Source organism: Natrix helvetica (assembly GCF_964273705.1).
Source record: "Natrix helvetica genome assembly, chromosome: 7".
Classification (NCBI taxonomy): domain Eukaryota; kingdom Metazoa; phylum Chordata; class Lepidosauria; order Squamata; family Natricidae; genus Natrix; species Natrix helvetica.
The window spans coordinates 56,859,767-56,884,365 of record NC_138558.1 but is presented as its reverse complement, the minus strand read 5'-3'; the positions used below and the strand labels follow the sequence as shown (position 1 = coordinate 56,884,365).

The window sequence follows — 24,599 nt, the reverse complement described above, 5'->3', positions numbered from 1 at the left end:
GCGAGTCGCAGCATAGCTGGCTTCGGCTGCACCCAAGCTGGAGGAAACAGTGTTTGTGAGTCTCGGTGCTCCTGGGTGGTCAAAGTTCACAGGGCACATGGGCGGCCCATGTGCGCAGGGCACTGGGCTGGCTCCGGCTGCACCCAAGTTGTAGGTGGTTGCCTCGGGGCTCCCAGAGGGCCCATGTGTGCAGGGTGCCCAAGCTGGGGGAGATGGTGTTTGCAAGCCTCAGGGCTTCTGGGTGGCCCATGTGCGTAGGGTGCCTGAGCTGGAGGACGCCCATGTGTGCAGGGCACTGGGCTGGCTCTGACTGCACCCGAACTGGAGGTGGTTGCCTCAGGGCTCCAGGGTGGCCCATGTGCACAGGGTGCTGGGCTGGCTCCGGCTGCGCCCGAGCTGGAGGTGGTTGCCTCAAAGAGAATGAAGCGGGCTCAGGTGCTTCTTCCAACAGCTGAGGCCTCAGCTCCTCTTGCTTCCTCAGCTGTTGGAAGAAGCACTGCACCTGCTTCATTCTCTTTGAGAGCCGCCTTGTTTGCGTGGCGTGAGGTGAGCGCATCCAGGGAGAAATCAGGGGGAGGGAGAGGGGAGAAGAAAGCCAAGCTTCTGTTAGGGATGGCCTTCTCCTCCCTCTCCCCCTGATTTCTCCTCCTCTCCTCGAGCTGCAGCAAGCACTGTGTGTGTATGTTTGTGTGTGTGTGTGTAAGCGGGCTGGATGGGACAGATAGGTGAGCAGATTGAAAGGGAGCCCCACACTGGCCAAGAACGTGGCAAGGGGGCAAGCGACGGTGAGAGGTAAAGGAAGCAAGCACCAGACCAGCATCTCTGCCTCCTTCCTCCGAGAGCCGCGGAAGCATTGAGGGGAGGAGGGGAAAATGCAGGGGGAGCAGGCAGGCCAGAGCGCGGGCAGCCACGGATGAGCAAGCGGAGCAGAAGGGAGCCCCACACTGGCTCTCGGAGGAAGGAGGCAGTGATGCCGGCATGGGGCTTGCCTTGCTTCCTTTACCTCCCCCTTCTTTCTGGCTGCAGCCTGGGCCCTCCCTGCCCTGTTTAGCTGGGCGGCTGGCCGGGAAAGTGGCAAGGAGGCGAGCGGTAAGGGAACAAGGGAAGCCCCGTACCAGCATCTCCTTACAGCCCTCTCTAAGCAGTTTACAGAGTCAGCATATTGCACCCAACAATCCAGGCCCTCATATTACCCACCTTGGAAGGATTGAATGCCTGCAATATTGCACTCTAACCATTGCACCACCACAGCTCACCACCACTAGGATGAGCCCCCCCCCCAAATTATCATATTTGGACTGCAAAAATTTAAAAACTCAGAAAGTTCTAACCTACTGTCCTTTTGTTGTCTAGATTTTTGCAGCCATATAGTAAGCAAATTTATCTGACTAAAACATCACATTCTACTTTGGACTAGATGCACTAATAGCCATTCAAATTCTTGACTCTTCGGTGGTTGTTTTTTTTAGAATCAGGACAAACCATGTAGTTTTCTTGACAATTGAAGAACCTTACAATAATAAATATTGTTAATTTGGAATAGAAAAATTGAGGCTTTCAGGTCTAGCAAATCAATGGTCTCAAGTATTTTTTTAAATGTTTTTTTTCTCAGAGTGTTAAGATGAACTAAATCAAGTTCATTGGACTTCTCAATGAATGTATAAAAAGAGCTGGTCATCTATTTTTCCATACTTGTGAAAACAGTAAATTTGAAGATATGATTTGGTCTTGTCCTCCTATTTTCTGTATTAGTTGAAAAAAATATATGCCACACATAACATTTGAAGAAAAGTTAAAATGTGAGTTTTGTTAAATAATAGTTTTAACAAACTTAGCTTTTTTCTATCAAAGAATTCTGAATATTTTTAGTTTGGATTGTTGCAAAAAATGTTTTTGGAAATGGATTTATGGGCATGATACCATAAATTCACTTGGATAATATATTTTTGAGTGATCAAAATTTAATTTGCTTTTTAACGAGCGAGGTGCATTACTTTTTCAAACATACAGAATGTATTTGATTCTGTTGTATCTATTTTAGTTGGGTTATCCGGGGAGGGGAGTGTTAATTTGTTTTTACTTGTTCTTTTCTTTTTTTCATTAAAGCAATGCAAAAGAAAGGTAAATTTGACTGTAGTATGAGTTCAGCATTCTCATTTTCTGCTTTCTCAAGAGGACGATTAAGATTTTGTCACTCTTAGTTGCAGTTCACAGCATTTTGTCTGCTTTCTTTCAAGGAGGCTTAATACTTTTCTCCCCTTTCCTAATCTTTCCAAACCACAGACATGTGGCAATTATTAATAGGAAAAATCCTCCAATGGGTGATTTATTATTGGTAACCTTTATCCAACATAGCCAATTTTCAGATGGTGTTCACAGCTGGAAGAGGAAAAATAAACATTTCCCTGCATGCTATGATACTAATTTAGATTAGATATTCTGTGCTTATTCTGGAACAAAAAATTGAAAGTCAGCCACACACAATATATATTTAACATGATATAGACCTCTAACTCGGTTACTGCTATGATGAACAACAAGAATTTGGAATCCCGATTTTTACAGGGAAAACTATATAAATGATTTTTCTTCCTAAAGTCTTCATTCCAAACATACGGAATGTCATTGAAGATCAGGGAAGAATAGCTTTGATCACATGGACTTTCTTCACAGACATAATGTATGGAGGGAGCTGAGTTTTTCTTATGTCTCAGATAACTTTTAGTGAGTTTAAAACTGAGCTGATATAATATCATTATATGGTTTATTTGATTCTGATTTAACGTGTTTTGTGAACCCAGCAAATATGCTTTCTTAATGGCTTCATTGTATAGTATGAACTCAGCCAGAAATAGTTGATCAAAATATAATGATTAAGGAAAGTATGTTGTGTGAAGGCAGCCTCCATTTGACTTTGTTTCATTTGTTGTATGGACTTAGCAGGTTTAGATAAAATTGCCTTTTCATTATAGGGTTGATGCACTCCGGGCTACATTGATTAAACAATACCGCCTATTGAGACTCTGGAAACACATCTCTGTAGCAGTGCCTGCTCTCTAGATTGAAGGTTCTGCCTGAAATTCAAACAGCTCCCATCTTACTGGGATTTGGAAAGGGCTTACTTTCAAAGCTGTCACTTTGGCCAGGACTTTGAAGAAGACAATTGCTGCCCCTCTCTATCATCATTGTCCCTTTGTCTTGTGCTGTTTTCAGGATGTATTCATTCCATTTCTATAGCCACCTGTTTCAGCCAAATGACTCTGGGTGGCTTACAATTCTAAAACTATAAAACAGTTGAGACAAATAGAAACAAAAGCATCCAAAAATAAACACATGTGGCAGCCACAACTAACAGTAAAAACAAGAAACGGGATCCTTAACTATCTCAAAGCTCCAGGGGAGCTCTTAGGGGAGAATGTTCCATAAAGCAGGGGATACACAGAGAAGGGCCAACTTCTAGTTCCCCCACAGTCAATACTCTGGTTTATGGGATTTGCAGCATGGCCAATCTGCTGGATGGATGGTTCCAATAGTTAACCTGGTCCCAAGCTATGTAGGGTTTTAAAGGTAACAACCAGCACTTTGAATTTCCCCCAGGAAACAACCAGTAACCAAGTAATAGTGATGTTACAGGTGCCATGTATCTAATACCATTTGCTACCCATGCAGCTGCCTTCTGCACCATTTGAACTTTCCAAATACTCTTCCACGGCAGCCCCATGTAGAGCTCCTTGCAGTAATCTAAATGACAGGTAACAAGGGTTTGCATGATAATGAGAAGGGCCTCCTGGCCCTGGAATAGGTGCAATTGGCGCACCAGCTGGAGCTGTGCAAAGGCTCTCCTAGTTATAGTTGCTACCTGCTCTTTGATCAGGAGCCATGAGTCTAGGAGAACCCCCAGAAAACACATCAGGTCTGTCTGGAGCAATGCCATCCCATCCGCATTTCATCGCAAATGCAGCTCAGCTAGTGGGCTTATGTAGCTGTTAAACAGCAGAGGAGAGAGGACAGAGCCCTGAGACCACCCGCCAAGTATAGGTCAGTGATTTCTGAAATATTCTTTATTTTTTATACATTTTAAAACTGTAAACTGCTAAGATTCTCTGGGATTCAAGTAGTATATAAATTTAATATATTATAATTGCTGGTCATATAGTTAGCCAGATTTTTAGACTGGATTTGGCATTTCTAATTCAGTTATCAAGACCTTTGCAAGGACCTTGAATAGGCAGGTGATGCTGTTGATGGTGTTAAAGGTATTGCTGGAGAATGGAAGCTGTTCCAGGCAATGCTGCCTTTTACAATTGACTGGTGGTGATTTTGACAAAGCCAATGGGACTCAAGTGACACTCAAGATGTTTTAGGATTGCACCCAAAATGCCTATTGCTATTAGTACTGTTTTCTTTCCTTTGCAGCAGTCATACTATTTGCAAGTCTTTGTATTTTCTGGCCTTCTCTATCCTCCCCTCTCCTCTCCCGTCCCCTCCCCCCCCTCCCCTCTAGGAACTGTAGCCTTAACTATCCAGACTCTTCTTTTTCTTAGCAATTATTCAATCTGGAGTATTATGTGGCAGGTACTTGTCTTTTTGAATTCTAAATCCCCAGAGGACTCCAGATTCTTCATTTTCTGTGATTTTATTTATTTTGTGGAACCACCACTTCTTGCCATTATTATTTTTGCATATGCAAACATGTGAAATCAGTGTTACCAGTTTTTTAACTGGTGTTGGCCTATATTTGCATCAGGTTCTCAAGAATCTAGGACATCATAATATATCGGCATAGTATATGTGTGAATCCAAGTATTTTGTATGGCCTTTGCAATTCGCAGATTTTGTTACTGTGTAGATTTTTTAAAAAATTCAATATTTTGGGGGGTATGGCACCCAGTGGTCCAATAACCACTGGGACCACCACAATTGGTTTATGCCTTAATCTTTCAACTTCAGTCTTGAAACATTACGCTCTTCTATAATTATTTGTCTTCTATTCTACTATCTCCAGTATTGCCACATCAATTATTCATATTTTCTTCTTTTCAGCCACAATTAAATATGGCATGTTATGTGACAGCTCTTTATCTGTTGGTATTCAGAAGTCCACAATACTTTAACCTGCTGATTTTCAATTATTTTTCAACTATATAATTCCACCAATATTTTTTTTGGATACTGAATATGATAATTTTTCAAGTTTTAAACATTTTATTAGGTTATAAGTATAAGATACAAAATACAAAAGTAAATGGGGAAGCAGTGGGAGGAAGGGGGGAAGTGAGGAAGGGTTGGGAAAAAGGAATAAAAAGCGTTAACTTCCGACTCCTTCTGTTGCAGTAAAATAAGGCATTAACATCAAACCACAACGGTTTGCTTTTTCATAGTACTATCGTATAAACTAGCCATTTCTATAATCAAAATATGATAATTTTAAAGATGTTCCAGTGGATCATTTTGGTGACTGTGTTAGGTCATTGTTTACAATCAGTTTGTGCAAACTTCTTGCATGAACTAAGTATACGTTCTAGTATTTCCTCTGCTTCTATACACAAACTGCCTCTATATATCTCAGTTAATATACATTTTACATGCTGAATTTCTTGTAACCATGAATCTAATCACATACAATTTTCACCGACCTGGAAAGGACACAGTTCAGATGCATTCAAGTAACCTAGTGTCCCTTATGGCTATGAAATTGGCTAGATTATGCTCCAAAGCGGTTGTGATTAAAAGAAAATCAAATTCATTTTACAGACATATAGTTATGCCAAGAATATTATCACTTTATGCAACACTTGCGTGACCTTGTTGAAAAAGAAAGGTCGTTCTCATTTGCAGTAATCTATTCCTGTTTAAATCAGCTGATCATAGCAGAAGGCAGCATAGCTAGCATGCCAGAATGCATATTTCAGCCAATATCCTGAATGCAGGCTCTAGAAGACATCTTGATTAGGAAGTGGCCACTGCAATCCTAAATGTGACAGGCTTATAGCTTCACATCATAAGATTGTCTCTTTTCAAGGGTGTGTTGAAAATTGGATTCAAATTCTGTACTTGGCCAACGGAAAAGTAAAAGGCTTCCTGCAAGAGTACAAATAAACCACACATTGTATGTCTCAAACGAAGTGTAACTATATCAGTTAGGCTAAACAAGGGGTTGCTGCTTTTTTGAGGACAGTAGGCATACTTGAAAATTTCCAAATATTATTAGATTAGGTTAAATTCATGTGATCCTGCTAGGTGAAAATCACTCAACCCACATCAAAGCTCAATATAATGTGTGAAGCCAGATAATGACTAATTGAGAAAATTATTTTATTCTGACAAGATGCCCAGGGCTGATCAAAACAAGATTAAAAAAAAATCTTATAAAGGAGATAAATACAAAAGATCCCATTTTCAGAGCCACTGTTGGGATGAACAAACTTGGCGGCCTCTTTTCGTAAGCTGTTTCACCACTAATGAATACGATAGCTTTAAAACAGGGGTGTCCAAACTTGAGAACTTTAAGACTTGTGGACTTCAACTCCCAGAATTCCCCAGCCAGCATAGCTGGCTGGGGAATTCTGGGAGTTGAAGTCCACAAGTCTTAAAGTTCCCAAGTTTGGACACCTCTGCTTTAAAAGAAATGGAAGAGTTCCAAAATAATAAAAGTGCTCTAGAGTTTAGATCCTTTGCTGTGCAGCTGGAGGAAGCCAATGAAGGAGTCCTATTGGCCAACAGGCTCACAGTATGTCATAATGTAGAAAATGCCCCCTTAAGAGCCGGTCTCTGCCAGAGCTGCTTGGCTTCCAGTCTGCGCTGTCTAGCGAGGCAGGTGGAGGCAGCAGCTGCTGCACTACTCAGAACAAGAGTGAGCCTGCCAAGAATTCAGAGTGGTGACATTGAAGTCTGTGGCCAGGCTGCTGGGGACATGGCAAAAAGAGACACTTTGTTTTCTGCCTCCCCACTAACAGATAAAGCGAAAAGAATAATATATACAGGTAACTATTTCCATTGCTGGCTTATAGAAATTAATTCTATAATTAATCGGTACCTGCGAGACCACCTGCTGCCTCCAGTAGCCTCCAACTGTCCAGTACGATCCCACAGAGTTGGCCTCCTCAGGGTGCCGTCGGCCAGACAGTGTCGGCTGGTGACCCCCAGGGGGAATGAGCTGCCCCTGGAGCTTCGCATAATCCCTGACCTCCGGTCCTTCCGACGCGCCCTAAAAAGTTGGCTTTTCCAGCAAGCCGGCCTGGCCTGTTAATTTTATCTCATTTTTTAAATGTTATTGTCCTATTAATTGGGTTAGTTTTTTGGATATGTATCTAATTTCTTTTTAACTTTCGTGATATGTGTTTTTTAATGTTGTACGCCGCCCTGAGTCCTTTGGGAGAAGGGCGGCATATAAATCCAATAAAAGCCTTCCCTCTGGAATGAACTCCCCCCGGAGCTTCGCATAATCCCTGACCTCCGGTCCTTCCGACGCGCCCTAAAAAGTTGGCTTTTCCAGCAAGCCAGCCTGGCCTGTTAATTTTAATTTTAACTTATTTTAAATGTATTGTTTTTTTAAAAAATTCGGTTTGTTTTTTTGGATATGGATTTAATCTTTTTTTAACTTTTGGGATGTGTGTTTTTTAATGTTGTACGCCGCCCTGAGTCCTTTTGGAGAAGGGCGGCATATAAATCCAAATAAACCAAACCAAACCAAAACAAAACAAACAAACAAACAATTCTAAGTAGATCAAAACAATAGCATTCATTAAACGGATGGCTCAGAGAAAGAAATGTGATGTTCAGTTGAAGTATGGAATTACATAACACAACTGTATCATACTCTGTAAGTATCTGTTTACTAATCATACAGCTGAAAGAGCACGAGGAAAAGAAAATTACAGAACTTTACAGAACCTGGGAGAGGAATTTACATCTATAGCTATGCAATCTACATCCATGTCTCAGGACACTAGATTCCGTTTAATGGGTGTGAATATATACATACAAAATGGAGCCTAGGTGTATTACCAGAGCTTTGGGAAAGGTGCAGTATTGATATGAAGTATTATCGCAATACTTGGTAATAGACAATCAACTATAACAAGGGTAAAAGTTGTGAAGGTTTTCAGATGTAACAGCAAATGCACATGGAGAATGCTTTCAAAACAATGTCATGCTACTGTCGCGATAAACAAAACATCATTTTTAAAAAGCAGTACTGCCAAAATAAAGAAAGCAAATTGGAATGACAAGAATTATAAGAAATGCTCTATAATTTTTTAAAAAAAATACTTCCCAGGAAACATTCTGCAGTTCCAAACAATGAAAATGTTTTGAAGTTTTGGACCTAAAATTAAATCATGAGAAAATATTTGCTATTTAAACATTATTTTGTTAGGGTGGATGAAATCCTTGCATGCTGTTATGACAACTAACTATTATTTCCTTTTTAAAATATTGAAGGTATAGATATTCTGTCACTCTGGATAGAATGAGAGGGACAATATATCTCTTTATTATACCATCTTTTGTATATTTTCCTTTTGCAGGGTCCAAAGTCTTGACTCTGTGGTTGCAGTGAGGGAAACTGCTGTACCAAACAGAGACAAGCAGTCTCTGCAAGCATATATTTGTTTCTATAACTACCGTTTTGTTTTTCACTTCAGTAAAATAAATATTCCTTTTTTTTCAGATATTTGTCTTATTGCAATTTTCAAATACTATTTAAAAGAAAATCTTTTGATGGCTTAAACAGCTGCTTATGTTGCACCTTGTTCTTCATTGCCTCTTCACTAATGATTTAAGTGTAGTATCCTGTATATATATCCTATATATAGGAGGTATAAATAATGTATTTAATCAATGAGTTATAGTGCAGTGTATTCTTTTTACTCGTGGGATGAAATGTCCATTTCCCCTTTCAGATTTCTGTTCTCCAATTCTTCTGGGTTCCCAAATGACACATCTTCACTTCTGCATTCCCCTGACTTGTCTCAAGTATTTGTACAGCATTCCAGCGTCCTTTGTGGCCACTAAAAATGCTGACGTTAGCATCCTGTCAACTTGTGCTATGTCCTCTGAGATACAAGAATATTATGCTCCAAAATTCTGTTCTATTCTATTTCTATAACGCCATTCAGTATTTCATCTGAAAGGTGTTCCTAATTTCTCCCACTGTAGCTTATTTAAAACAAATTTGGAGAAACTCCTGCTCCTGTTGACATAAAATTTATATCTTAAAAGTATTAATCAAGTTCTAGCTTTAGATGTGAGGCTAATCGCCTACATTCATATAATTGTTATCAAAAGAAAGTAAGAAATTAGTCTCAAATCTTGTCCAATGTTCAGACAACAGCCAGTAAAGAATACCTGAGAAACTGCAAACATACTAGCCTATCTGGGTTGTAAAAATCTGGACAAAACTACATGGCAGCAAAGGATCAGAGTTTTATGTATCTGTTTTCTGTCTTCCAGTGATCATCTGGATGATAGCTCTAGAAAGGTAGTTGCCTATTTTTATTATGATAGACAGGCAGGCAGGCAGGCAGACTGTCAGACAGACAGATTGATGATAGATAGATAGATAGATAGATAGATAGATAGATAGATAGATAGATAGATAGATAACAGACAGACAGACAGATATGGATAGATGATAGATAGATGCATATTCCTTCAAAAATGTCAACCGTACATCACACATTACCAGTGGTGGGTTGCAGACGGTACACCCTGGTATGCACGTACCGGAGACAGCTCGGAGAACCGGATACCGGAACAGTAGGGTGCTCCGGAGGCTCCCCCCCGCCCGAGCTCCTTACCGGAGTTTAAAGGCTTTTGCGCTTCCGCGTAGGCACATGGCGTGTACAGCACCTGCGCGATGTTCCGCAGAGCAGCTGGAGCATCACGAAGGCACTTGAACGCATGTGGATGCTGCGCGCGTCCATGAGGATGCTGCCGGCCCCATTCCAACCGTATCGGTTGGAACGGGATTTGCAACCCACCACTGCACATCACATACATAGTTCATTAATCATAATCTTAATATTATTGCTTAAAAAAAAGTGATGGGATACTGATAAATGCTGGAACTCTGGCTATGAACAACAGAAATCCTTAGAGAACACAACATGAGAAAGCAGATACCTGCATTTTTCATTAGATAATATATCTTTAAAGCAGGAAGGATGAAACACTGATCTTGGGAAACATGTTGGGAGATGTTTGGAGTATTTGCTGGCTTCCTGCTTTGAGACTGGACTGCTCCAATCTTCAGATCAAATCAGATCAAGACACGTGGTACATAAAGCAAATCATACAAGACAAAAAAAATCACGCACATTCCTCTTTTCTGCCTGACTATAAAAACACACCAACAAGAAATTTAATACCTGGTAATGTATGCCCTTCCATGACACCACAACTCTGCTGCTTGTGCACCAGTAGAATTCATTCCTATTGCATTCTCACCACTATTCTCACCACTGTTTTCTGGAGTGGCGATGGTGGTGAAATCCCTTGAAATACTAGGACTTAATACAAAATAATGGAGTGCATTAGGCCAAAGTTTCCCATCCCTAGGTGCAATATCTATAATAACAAAAAACAAAAATAATAAAAACAGAATAATAACAAGAAACCAAGTTGATCCCATATAAAGATGAACTGTGGGCTGTACAGTCTAGGACAATCCAAGAGTTCAGCTGTGTTTAAGACAGTAACCTAACCAGAGGTGGGTTGCTCCTGGTTCGGCTCAGATCGGATGAGCCAGTTGTGGTGGCGGGAGGCTCTGCCCACCCACCGGACGCTTCTGCACATGCACAGAAGCATCACGCTGAAGCACAAGAGTGCGCTTGAACTGGTAAGAAAATTGGCAACCCACCACTGAACCTAAGCTTCACTCTTGTAGAGTGCAAATAATGCAAAGGAACTTGACTTGGAATTGCAACCAAGATGTGTTTTACTATTGGTACTATTTATATTTTCCTTTGCCACAATTGTTTATATGCAGGTCTTTGTATTTTGTTAACTTTTCCAGTTCTTTCTCTTCTATTGTGCTGCTTTCAGGTACTGCCATATCCACTATGCAGACTTTTTTGTCTTTCTTTTTGACAACTATTTGCCCCACACATCCCTTCGGCCGATTCGCTCTCACAGGGAGGGACTCCTCCGGGTGCCATCCACTAGGCAATGCCAGCGGCTGATGCCCAGGAGTAGGGCCTTCTCTGTGATGGGCCCGGCCCTCTGGAATGACCTCCCCCCCGGATATCAGAACTACCACCAACCTCCGCTCCTTCCGTAAGAAGCTTAAAACCCACCTGTTCAATTTAGCTGGCCTGGCCTAATACCAATTTTAGTCCCTCAAGTCTGTATTTTTAAATTTTTAGGGGTATGTGTTTTAGTGATTTTAACTTTTATTATTCTGTACAGTTGAATTTAGGTTTAATTTGCTTTTAAGGGAATATATTTAAGGGTATTTATCTTTTGTACCTGTTTTTAATGAGATGCCTGTACACCGCCCCGAGTCCCTTCGGGGAGAGGGGGCGGTCTATAAATTTTGAAAAATAAATAAAATAAAATAAATATTAAATGTTTGGGTGAGTTGGGGAGGGTCATGAAAGAATAGACAAACTTTTTAAGACCTAAGTCCAGCCCCCCACTTTAAGTCCATTGACTCTTTTCTGCTGCCAATTTACCTTGACTGTTAGTAGTTCAGATTCTTGTGTATAAGTGGCATGAAATAAACTTTAGTACTTTTGCATTCTATCCTGGCTCCTGACTTCTTCCACCTGACATTTGAAGGTAATGATCAACCTAACAGCCATGGTGGTGCAGTGGTTAGAATACAATATTGCAAGCTAATTCGGCTGATTGCCGACTGTCGGCATTTCAGTAATTCAATCCTGACAGGCTCAAAGTTGACGCAGCCTTCCATCCTTCCAAGGTCAGTAAAACAAGGACCCAGGTTGTTGGGAACAATAGGCTGACTCTGTAAACTTCTTAGAGAGGGCTGTAAATTACTGTGAAGCGGTACATAAGTCTAAGTGCTATTCTTATTGCTATAACCAGATAATAATTCAGATTGCATCACTATAAGTAGGATGTAAAGAAAAGAGTAGAAAGAGAATGAAAAAAATATAAAGGCTATCACACCAATTAAACCATTTTTAAAAATAAAGTAGTGAAGTCTGTTTCATAAACAGAGTGGATTAATGCATATTTCAAACAGACCTTTTGCTTCTATATAATTGTATACTTTTCCCCCCTCAAGGTCCAGATGGCACAGGTGATTACCAACCAAAGGAACTGGATTATAGCCATTACATAGGATCAAAATCTTCACCGGTGGAGGCCAGTAGTGATGCCAAGTATTTGTGGAGACCTGCACCAAGTAATCCTCCTCCGTGGATGCACAGGAATTGGTTTGTAGGAGAAATTGGCTGGAGAACAAAAGAGTTTGGCTCACTTAGCCAAATTGGTCTTCTCCGGGGCAAGAAGATAATGGTAACTAACTCAATGTTACTGCAGAATGCTTTCTTTGCAACTCTGGTAATGCAGCTTCAGTGGTGGGATTCAATTTTTTTTATTTGTAAAAAAGTAGTTCTGTGGGTGTGGCTTTGTGGGGGGGTGACAGAGGAAGGATACTGCAAAATCCCCATTCCCTCCCCACCCCACTAACCTGCTTTCCAGCTCTGTTCTCCTGTTCAGGGCAACAAAAGAAGATCAGCTGGGAGGCAGCAGGAGTGGGGCCAGCCTATTTGCCGGTTCTCCAAACTACGCAAAATTTCCCCTACCGGTTCTCCAGAACTGTCAGAACTGGCTAAATACCACCTCTGAGCTAGCTCTAGTATTCATAGTACATTACTAAGAGGAGAATATATTACTTCATGTCCAGCTTGTGCAATGACATTTTTCTGAAGAAAATAGAATGTGCCAGAAAACATAATAGAGAATATAAACATTTATACCATGTAAGCTATTACCAACATAATGTGTTGAAACTTAAAATCAAAAATTCAAAATACCAATTCAATATAGTGACTATTCATCCATAAACAGATGAACATGGTCTCACTCTGGTGGTCCTTTTCCTCATTTCCACGCCCACCCCTTTCTTCTGACAGCACATTCACATTCTGCTGGAAAAGATGGAAATTCAGACCTGAGCAGATTTTGAGAGGCTCTGAAAGATCTCTAGAATAGCCATTAAGTAATATATAAGAAAGGAGATAAGTCAAATGGATGGACATTACTACTAATTTTCCCCACTACCAAGTTAAAATACTGCCCACTCATCCATGACTCAGCACAAAACTATGTTGGCATGAAATGTGCTGTTGATTTTACAGTCCCTGTCTTGCTTCTGTTGCATCTGCTTAAAGTCAATGCTAAACAGTATTATTTCTTGTCAATCAATTAAAGACAAGTTTGCTGTTTTCTCATCTAGCTTTGCTGCAGGTTTTTTTCCCCCAGCATAATCCATCAATCAAGATCCTGCAGCAGAAATAGGGTCAATCTCACTCCAGGATTCTTGCCATTTTGTCTTGGCTGACCTCTATGTTCCTCTCCCCACTTCCTCTATCAGATCCTGTTTAGACATCCTAAGATTAAAAAAAATTTTTTTTTTTAAATTGCATGGGAAGGCATGAGGACAGAAATAGCACAATTTATTCAAAGTTAGCTTAATAAAGGGGGAGTTAAAGCACAAGAATAGTAACATGTTAAAATTATTGAGCTTATGTTAGTGTATGGTTGTTAAATGTTTATACCCTGTATTTTGCTCTAGGAGGTCGGGGGGAGGGATGGTGGGAAGAGGGATGGGTAAGGGGGGTGATAATTGTAAAATGTATTTAAAATTTTTAATAATAAATAAAAAAGAAATAGCACCAGAGAAGAAGAAGGTAAGCTTTGCTGTAATTGTGCAACTAGTTAATTCTGTAGAGCAGGATAAACAAACTGGTAACTGCTAGGCAATTGTCTCCCTAATGGGGAAGCATGGACTGGTTGAAACTTTAAAATACAGGCAAACTAGCAAGTGAACAGTAAAAGCCCAGTTCAGCTTCTCTTATGAATCTCTGGACACTGCAATAAAGAAGAGAAGGGTTGCTGCAACTAAGGATAAAGGGAATTTGAAGGAAGGGCCAACTAGCCACACATAGGAAAGGTGGATAAGGGAATAATCCACCATACTGACAGACAGGTATATGAGCTCTAACTGCTGTTTACTATAATAGGCAGCTCTTCTTTCATAATTGGCTTTGTTTTTGGTCAGCAATGAAGCATCTAAATTAGCCAAGTCATGTCCAAGCACTTACTGCTGAGTAAGCGAATTCCAAAATAAGGGCCTGAGAGCATAGGAAACCTAACTCTATAGACATTAGATTGAATCAAGCATGACAGCTGTTTGATGGATTAGCACAAACTTCCTCCTCTTCTTCTTTTCCCTCCTCCCCAAATAATAGTGATCTGTCCTCCTCTGTTTTTGACACGGTTGGTGTCACTGGGGGTAATAAAATAAATACATACATACTGACCTATATCGTCCCAACGGTGCTTTTTCAGGAGGCAACTGGACTTCCTTGCTTTTCCTTCGAAGCGTTTCACTTCTCATCCAAGAAGCTTCTTCCACTGGGAAAGGATAGCGGGGAATGGAAGGAGTAATACTTTTTGCAGACAGCTGGTCATTTGCATCCTTTTAGAGCGGTGTTTCTCAACTTTGGTGACCTTAAGTCCTGTGGACTTCAACTCTGGGACTTAAAGTCACCAAGGTTGAGAAACACTGTTTTAGAGGGTTGTTGCAAGGAATATAAATTTTTCCATTCCCCACTATGCTGTCAGAGCTGAAGAAGCTTCTCGGATGAGAAGCAAACTGTCTTCAAAGGAAAAACAAGAAAGTCCAGTTGCCTCCTGAAAAGGCACCTTTGGGATAACCATGACCTGGATGACTGAGAATATCTAGACTACTGTAGAGTACTACTCACCTACATACGTATAAATACTGAGGAAAGAGTCCTCTCTTCCCAACAATCAAAAGGATCCCTTGGATTGTTGGCGGGGATTAAATTAGTAGACCAACAAAGTGCTGTGGACATAGTATACTTGGATTTTAGTAAGGGATTTGACAAAGTAGACCACAACCTACTTCTTGGTAAGCTAGAAAAATGTGGAATACACCTCATCAAAACCAGATGGATTTGTAACTGCCGACAAACCGTACTCAATGAGTAGTGCTTAATGGTGCTACATATACATGGAGGGAAGTAAGCAGTGGGGTACCTCAAGATTCTTTTTCAGACCCAGTACTCTTCAACATCTTCATAAATAACTTAGATGAGGGAATAGAAGGGAAACTCATCAAATTTACAGATGACACTAAGCTGGCAGGAATAGCCAACACCCTAGAAGAAAAAACTTGACAGACTTATATCTAAGAAATATAGGATGGGGGGAGGTCTCCAGGGGGTGGGGGTTCACTGTAATATGTGTTTTCTTTTCCTTTTTGTTCTGTCTTTCTTTTCTTTTTTTGTATTCAGTTGTATATGTACTGTTTGTATTATTTGTGTTTAAAAAATAAATAAATACAATTTATTAAAAAGAAAAAAAAGAAAAATGGACCCTATCCATCAAAATTGAATTTAATGGGGAGAAAAGAAAGGTTTTACATTTAGGCTGTAAAAAGCAAAGGTACAAGTATAGATTAGGTCCATGATGACAAACCTATGGCACGCATGCCACAGGTGGCACACGGAGGCATATTTGCCAGCACGGCAGCCCTCAGCTGTGGCGCACATGGCCAACTAATTTTCGGCCATCCAGAGGGCCGGGGAAGGCCGTTTTCGCCCTCCCCAGGCTTCAGGAAAGTCCCCACATGGGGGGCAGCATGCAGATGAGCAGGTGTGGGGGTGTCTTGTGTGCATGTGCAGATGGGTGGGCACACGCGCGCAAGCTATAGCATATACACACACAATTTTGGCACACCTTTAGAAAAACGTTAGTCATCACTGGATTAGGTGAAACCTGGTTCAAACACAGTAACTGTGAGGAGGACCTTGGAGTCCTAGTGAACAATCACTTAAATAAGAGCCAACAGTGTGCGGCGGCAGCCAGAAAAGCTAATACAATATTTGGTTGTATAAATAGAGGCATAGAATCAAAATCACATGAAGTATTAATGATGCTTTATAAAACCTCAGTAAGACCACACCTGGAATACAACATCCAGTTTTGGTCACATTACAAAGATGTTGAGACTTTGGAAAAAGTGCAGAGAAGAGTAACTAAGATGATTAACGGCCTGGAGACTAAAACATATGAAGAATAGTTGCAGGAACTGGGTATTAATAATCTAGAGAAAAGAAGGACTAGGGGGTTAGACTAGAAGATCTCAAAGGTCCTTTACAACTCCATTCTGAATTGGTAAATGGAAAATATGTCTGTCAACATTTATCATGTTTGAACATCATTTCAGAGCTTTCCTATATGGCAGTGCATATACAATTCATTCTTCACCAAAACATACAAAGCTCCGATCTGCATTTATCTTTTATCAGCATTGTCTACATTTGCAAACTTTTTACAAGTGCTTTCTTTAAAAAAAATTAATGTCCATAGGAGATATGGTAGTAATTAGTGACATCACTGGACAAATGCTACCCTTTATTTTCCTCTTCTCTAAGGGATGATGTAAGGCTAGATGGAGAAGATTATCATTCAATTTTTTCAAAATTAGTGAAAATATTGCTGCTCAAAATAGTCCTTTATCAATGAATTTCAGGATCTTGAGGTATTCTCAGGGCTGTAAAAAAACATTGCCCATTTCTGATCTACTTTGGTTATTGAGGGGAAGATTTCTTCTTTTTAATGAAAAATCATTGTTTCTTATTTGTATCTCTTGTGCACTATCACATATTCTGCTGGCATATGGTCCCACAGATCATGTACCTTGCGATATTATTCATTAAAAGATCAGTCAGTTGGCCTGCTTTCCTTTAAAATCTTAGATACTTAGATATATTTAGCTCATTCCTGACATAAGTGATACAGTAGCAAAGGAGTCAGATTAGAGGACTATAAATAACTCTCTGAGAATATTCTTTTGTTTCCCTTTGACAGCCTAAGATAAATCTCCCAGCTGAAGAATTTGAAATAATTAACGAATACCAAAATCCCAGGTATGGATACATGTGTTTCTTTTAATCCTTTATAATCAACTCATTTGCAAAATCTCAGGATAAACATGAGATTAGTAGCATTGTCAATAAACTTAACAACCTTGAATAAAAAGCTTTGATAATTGCATCTTAAGCTATTGCTGATAGTTGTGAAACATCACTTTGTTTAGCAACAGATTTCAGTTGAATTCAGAAAATACTGCCCGCAACTTAACATTTAATATATACTTAGCAGATAACAAAACATTGACTATTTGTGGTTCTCCAGTTTGCCAGTAGCTTAAATATTAATACTGCATTCAAGCATATAAATGGCACTTTGTAATGATTGAGATAGCTCTGAGAAATTTCCAACATCTATTCAATGGTTCAGGCTTACATCACTCACTTAGTGAATGTAAATTCATATTCTGTTCTGTGGAAGTGCAGAGACAATGATTTGCAAGGCAAATTGAACAATTAAGGAAAATTGGCTCTGCCTTGATTCTTTGTCAACAAAGAGCAGTGTGCCCCTGAGAGCTACTTTGTTATATCAAAACCATGCAACATGCCAGGATAGGGGATACACCCACCCCAATTAATATGTTTCTCAATCCTGGGGAAAAGAAAGAAGTGTATTCAATATAACAACATATAGCATAGACACAATGCTAAGTAAATCATTGCCAGTTAAAAAATACAGCTATCTCTTTTTCTGCAGAGGAATTACTGCTAAACTCTCAATATTTAATCCTAAACCTGTATGGATTATCATGCTTTCCTTTCTATCAAAATTAAGAATATTGGATTCACATTTCCCAATATTGCTACTGTATTGCATTGTGGCAGTATGACCCCCAAAGTGACAATTAAAGAAATTTTCTTTAGTCTTCAAGGTACATAAGTTACCCTGTTTTTTCATGGTTTTATCTTTATAAAACCACTGAATTATTCCATGGTGTATGATTATTGTATGGCGATAAATCAGTCTACTTCTCTTTCATCTCATTCCAGGAAATTGACAGTTAATCCCCAGTATTGAGAGTTTGAAAGTTTACCCAATGGATATTGATATGCAGCTGATTCTATGGATTGTAACGAACAGAAGCACTCTGTCTTTCTGCCCAAAGGACAATCAAGATGGCCAACAGTTAATTACATTAACATTGGAAATGTTAATTAGAAACATTAGACAGGATCCAGAAATAAAAGGAATGGAAATTAAAAAAAATTACAAGCATTTGCAGATGACCTAGGTTTTTTTTAGAAGAACCATTAAAATCGGTCCCAGACTGATAGGGAAAATTGAGGAGTATGGCAGGACTGAAAATAAATAAACTAAATAAATAAAAAACTAAAATAATTAAAAATCTTACAGCCAATTGCGCCCCCTACTGGACCGGGACGCCTTACGCACAGTCACTCATGCGCTGGTGACGTCTCGCTTGGACTACTGTAACACTCTCTACATGGGGCTTCCCTTGAAATGCACCCGGAGGCTACAGTTGGTCCAGAACGCAGCCACGCGGGTAATTATGGGGAGTACTAGGTACTCCCATGTGACACCGTTCCTGCGCGAGCTGCACTGGCTTCCTGTGGTCTATCGGGTGCGTTTCAAGGTTTTGATAACAATCTTTAAAGCGCTCCATGGCTCAGGACCTAGTTACTTGCGGGATCGTATTCTGCCCCATACATCCCTGCGACCAATCCGCTCGCACAGAGAGGGCCTCCTCCAGGTGCCGTCCACCAGACAGTGTCGAGGGGCGGCGCCTAGGAGTAGAGCCTTCTCTGTGGCGGGCCCAGCCCTGTGGAATGACCTCCCTCCGGATATTAGGAATACCTCTGACCTCCGCTCCTTTCGTATAAAGCTCAAGACCCACCTATTCCAAGTAGCTGGCCTGGCTCAACTTTGATCTAACTATATCGCTCCTGACGGGTTTTTATTTGGGTATTTTAATTGCATTTAATTACTTAGGGGTTTCTAAACACTGTATTTTATTGTTTTTATTCATTAGCCGACCTCCTCCATGTACATGTCTTGATATATGTTTTTGTAATATGTATGTCTTGTCTATATATTTATTTCATATGTTTTACTGTACGCCGCCCTGAGTCCTTCGGGAGAGGGTGCGGCTAAGAAATAAATATTTATTATTATTATTATTATTATTATTATTATTATTATTATTATTATTATTATTATTATTATTATTATTATTATTATTATAAACAGAGAAACAAATTGACAAGCTACACCTTCAGATAGTAAAGAAAGTGGAATATTTAGGACTCTACTTGACAGCAAGATGTACAACAATTAAAGATAATAACTATACAAAGTTAATGCAACAAATTAAGCTGGACTTGGAGAAATGAAAGAACCTACAACTCTCATTGATAGGGAGAATGGCCATTATAAAAATGAACATACTACTGAAGTTACTTTTCTTATTCCAAACAATACCGATAAAACTAAAGAAAAAATACTCTGAGGTATTGAATAAAACAATTTTGTAATATATCTGGCAAAGGAAGAAAGCAAGAATAAGATTGAAAATGTTGCAGGAGTCTAAAGGTAACGGAGGCTTTGGGTTACCGGATTGGGAGTTGTATTATCAGGCGTCTGTACTTACATGGATGAAAGAATAGATAAACTTGAGGCATAGAAGTTTACTACTACTGGCCGGCTATGATCTCCAATTAGGGTGGCATGCCCTTTTATGATATGGAAGGAGTATAGTACAGAGATATTTTTTCAAAAGACACTATGTAAGGAATGCTTTATTTTTAGTATGAAAAATAAATAAATCACAAAACCATAGGAACATACCAGTCTGACTTTCTACAATGGAAGTATTGATACATCCAAGTGTTGTCAACTTGGAAAAAATTGTATCCTACACAGACATTCTAAACAAGAAAGGGGAACTTAAAACCAGGCAGGGACTACAAAACCAAGGAGTGGATTTAGCCTGGTAGCCAAACCTGCAAATACAAACGATATGAGAAAGATGCGAAAACATGTGGTTTCTATAAAGAACCAACAACACTTGGGAAGATATTATTAGGGACAGATGAAAAACTGATAAGAAAACTATATCATTACCTACTAAGCTTTAAAATGTAAGATGAACAAGTAAAAGAAACAATGATAGGAGAGGCAAAAAAACTTTGGCTATATTATAGAACTTGATACGGTAAATGGCAAAAACCTTGGGATAGAAATTGCAAACTGACACTGGCCACTGCATATAAGGAAAATCTTTATAAAATGTTTTATAGGTAGCATTTGCCACCGGCAACACTAGAAAAAATGTTTGACATCATGTCCGTCAAATGTTGGAAATGTAATCAGACTCCAGGTACTTATTATCATATGTGGTGGACATGTATGAAAACAAGAAAATACTGGACAAAAATACATACATGGCTGAAAAAGATGATTAAGCAGCATATAGATTTAAAGACAGAAATATTTTTGTTAGGTATAGTACCAGAAATATATGATAAAGGGATTATATACTTAATGCTACATGTATTGACAGCAGCAAGGATTGCATTCACACAATTTTGGAAAAATGAGAACACCCCACTAGACTAAAATATAATTAGGAAAATATTGGACCGTGCAGAGATGGATAGATTGACACTGAAAATAAAAGATAAAGGAGATACAGAGTACATTTCAACGTGGAATAGGTTTTATCAATAGTTAGAGATAAGAGGTAGAAATTAGATGAAGAAAAATCATTATTATGTGTAAGTAAAACTTGAATGTTGTCTATAATTATAAGCACCCTAGTACAATTAATATGATCATAAATAAGCTAACATAATTATAAATATGGTTATAATTATGTGTATTATCAATTTCACTATCAGTATATCTATAAAATGAAATGCCCGGACAATATACTGTCTTCAAAATATTTATATATAAATTAAAAAAAAACTTGACTTAAAAAAAGATGGCCAACAGTTGCTCTGGAAGAAAAAAAACAGTTAACGTTAGCTATTAACTAATTGAAAGTGAAAGGTCTGGTAAAAAAGGAACATGTTCAGTAAAAACAGTATTATTGTTTATTAACTGAGTGCAACTCACAAGGGAAAAAGTCAAATGATCCTTTTGAGGCATTTCTTGTTGACCTTAATGTCCAGAAAGGCAGCAAATCAAGATAGGCAGTCCTCAGCTCTCTAGAACAGGGGTGTCCAATGTTGGCAACTTTAAGACTTGTGGACTTCAACTCCTATTCTGATTAGAGAATTCTGGGAGTTAGTCCACAAGTCTTAAAGTTACCAACATTGGATATCCTTGCTCTATAAGGTTAAATCAGAGGCAAGTAGCCCCTGTACTCCTATTGCAAATGGATGCATTGCCCTATTTCACATCCCAACAGAGGGATTTATTTTCAGATTGTGCCTTCTGGACTGAACTCAAAAGATTATCTATTACAAACATATCACAAAACTTCCAAACTACATTGGTGATATTATCTACTAGAGTCAAGAAATGTTGGCAACCACAAACCCAGATCAGAGAGCAGCCAACATTTTTTCTTTATATATTATTTCATACAGATCCTTCTATCAAGCCCATTACTTGCGGAATGGATGTGTCATGTTTTAGATCCAAGCCTCTTTTCATTTTACTAAAATCCAGGATTTTCAGAAAGATTTTTTTAAAATGCTACTGATAAAACAATCGCAAACAGAAGTAGAATTTTACACTGATTTCTTCTAAAATATACATTTATCTTCTTTTTCCAGCACTTCATATGGGCATGGTGTTTTGGTCCACAATATTTATGAAGATGTATTTGCGTGTATATGACAGACAGAAGACAGGTAGATCATGAACCGATACTCTGTGCTTTCCAAAAGTTGAACACAGAGGATACTCATTTGCAGGTCAGTTCTGTCTTCCACAGATGCCCAACTGGACCTGGAGTTCAGTAGGCATGCTGGGAGATAGAATGGCATGCCAACAAATACTGTCTTTAATTGCCCTTTACGCAATAATAAATCATCAAGAAGTCCTCAATGTTAAGGCTAGATTAACTATTCAAAAGATAATTTGGGGACTGATATGCAATCCTTGGATGCATTTTTATATTTGCTTTCATCCTATTGTTGATGTATGCTTTTCTTGGTTTTGATTTATTATATTAATTGATTGAGTTTTGATAGTGAGTTTTGATTTTAGTTGTGCACTGTCATGATTCCTTGGGGAATATGGTAGAGCTAAACTATAGTAAATAAATAAATATAAGTTGAAAGACTAATTCAGTGGCAAGCTGTATTGCTGCCAAGCAAATCTAGTATGCATATCTATTTAATTACCAGATGTCAAACTTACTTCATGAAGTCTTCATCTTTTAAAAGGATTTCAGCAACTATTCAGGGCTAAGACATGAAAGCCTTCTCAAAGAGATATTGCAGAGCCCTAAGACAACTGTTTTCAAGATAGACCAATGACCTTGCTCAGTGTAAGGAAGTTTCGTAGGAGTAATTCTCACCACTCATTCCCACAAGGCACATAAATAAGGGGCAAGATTTCTAAACCGGAACACTATGCAAAATACCTACTACACGCATGTATACATCACTATAAATAGGACAAGGACATAAAGGACATATAGAACAAATGCATATATTTATATTACTGTCATAAGGAACACTAAAATAAAATGAGTGAAGTACTCTTAAAAAATGAAGGCAAATGAAAAGATAATGTTAATTTAGTAGCCCATCAGAAATTGAATGCAATGAATTAATAAATTCCTTTCCAAAGTGAAGTATTAGCCTGGGGCATAATATAAGATTCCATTTATTAAAATGATTTTAGATTGCAGTTAGCTTTAATTCAGAAATGCAATTTAACCTAACCAGAATAAACACACGCAAGGTGGTAGGCTGGGGAATCCTGCAGAATACAAAGTTTCGCAGTTTTGGCTACTGTTGTAAGTGCTTCAGTATGTTGGTCACTGCATGTTTAGACCAGGCCAATAATAATATCTCAGAGTTCATGGTTTTTGAAATAATATTACGTTTTATAGCTATAAAATACTGGCAACTAATTTTAATTGCATTTGAAATATCATGGAATGTGTCCAGCACTATGAGCAAATGTATTTTAAAAAACATTGCCATATGCTAAGTCAAAAAAATAAAAAATGTAAAAATATATAAATGTTCACATATTCTAATTCAATAGTTTATCTTCATATTTTTAATACCATAAGTACTTGATTCACCATCCTGTTTCTTTATATCTAGCAGTGATCTAACTAGTTGGTAGTGCTGACATACCAGTGGTTACATGCATTCACTGTGACTAATCACAGCCCCCCTTCCAATTTTCTAAGCTGTTCACTGAATTCATTCTTAAAACGAAAAGAAAAAGTTGGAAGTAAAAGTATGTTTCTAGCAGTTATAATTAGAAAGTCCCTCTTCTCTAAGTCAGATTGAAACTACAACCACAAGTTCCTTATTGATGCTTGATTTCCTTCAGAAGTCAATTATCCAAAGCATTGAAAAAGAGGAAGACAAACAGACATCATAACATCACGGAAACAGTTCCTAAACACCTGAACTGCATAGTTGGATAGACGTTACCTCTCTCCTGTAGCTTATAGAAAACTGAATCATATAAGAGTAGTAGTAAAATTTCAGTGGTCTTGTATAATGCCATCTTCAGTTGTCTTGTGGAAGTGAAGGCTGGTGGATGGAGCAAACATTTGGAACATTTACCAATAGCAGAGCTTTAGGAGAAGCGAAGTAGGATAACATTGCATTTAGGGTTACGCCATTAAGAGCCCCTGCATCCTGGTAGAGACAGAACCTGTTCATAATCTTGCTGGGCAGTTTTTATAAAAATTCTTAAAACTAATGCCGATTCTCATTTCCATCTTTTCCATCAAAGCATTGATATGTTTATTTATTATCCTATGTAATGTCCTCGGGAAAGAAAGAAACTCAATGAAGAGATCTGTATGGTAATCCAATGTATATTCTTCCCTATATTGAAATTTGGGAGCCATAATTACTGAGGAGACCATTTCTTCCCTGTTTTTTCTATCTATTCTATCTGGTCTAGCAGGAGGGCTATGATGATTTTTTTCCCCTGCAATAGTGCCCATCTACTGGAACATTCTCCTTCCAGAGATTGAGATGGTCTTGACACTGCTGGCCTTCCCTAAGCCTCAAAGATCTGGCTTTGTGCTCAGGCCTGCGGCCCCAAGTGCCTGAAGGGATCGTCCTGACTCTATGGATTATTGTTGGTTTTCTTGGCTGCTGTATATTTTATTTTTGTATATTTGTTTTGATTGTACACTGCCCAGAGTCATTGTTGAGATAAAGAAAGGACTTTTAAATAAAGAAATGACTTATTTCTTTTTGCATGCATAGGATAGAACTATCCCAAGTATACCAGTAACAATTTCTCCATACTGCATGCAGACACCAAGTAGA

The 24,599-nt window shown here is 38.8% G+C and overlaps 1 protein-coding gene across 1 annotated transcript; it reads left to right on the top strand.

The window, feature by feature from the left end:
• Positions 1 to 420: 420 nt before the first annotated feature.
• On the top strand, positions 421 to 18,171 carry SPMIP2 (sperm microtubule inner protein 2; the record flags this gene model as incomplete). The annotated part of the gene is made up of 5 exons (XM_081960291.1): positions 421 to 546; positions 6,686 to 6,983; positions 12,251 to 12,483; positions 17,092 to 17,150; positions 18,144 to 18,171. 5 exons carry the CDS (start codon positions 421 to 423, stop codon positions 18,169 to 18,171), a joined length of 744 nt encoding a protein of 247 aa, XP_081816417.1.
• Positions 18,172 to 24,599: the final 6,428 nt, after the last annotated feature.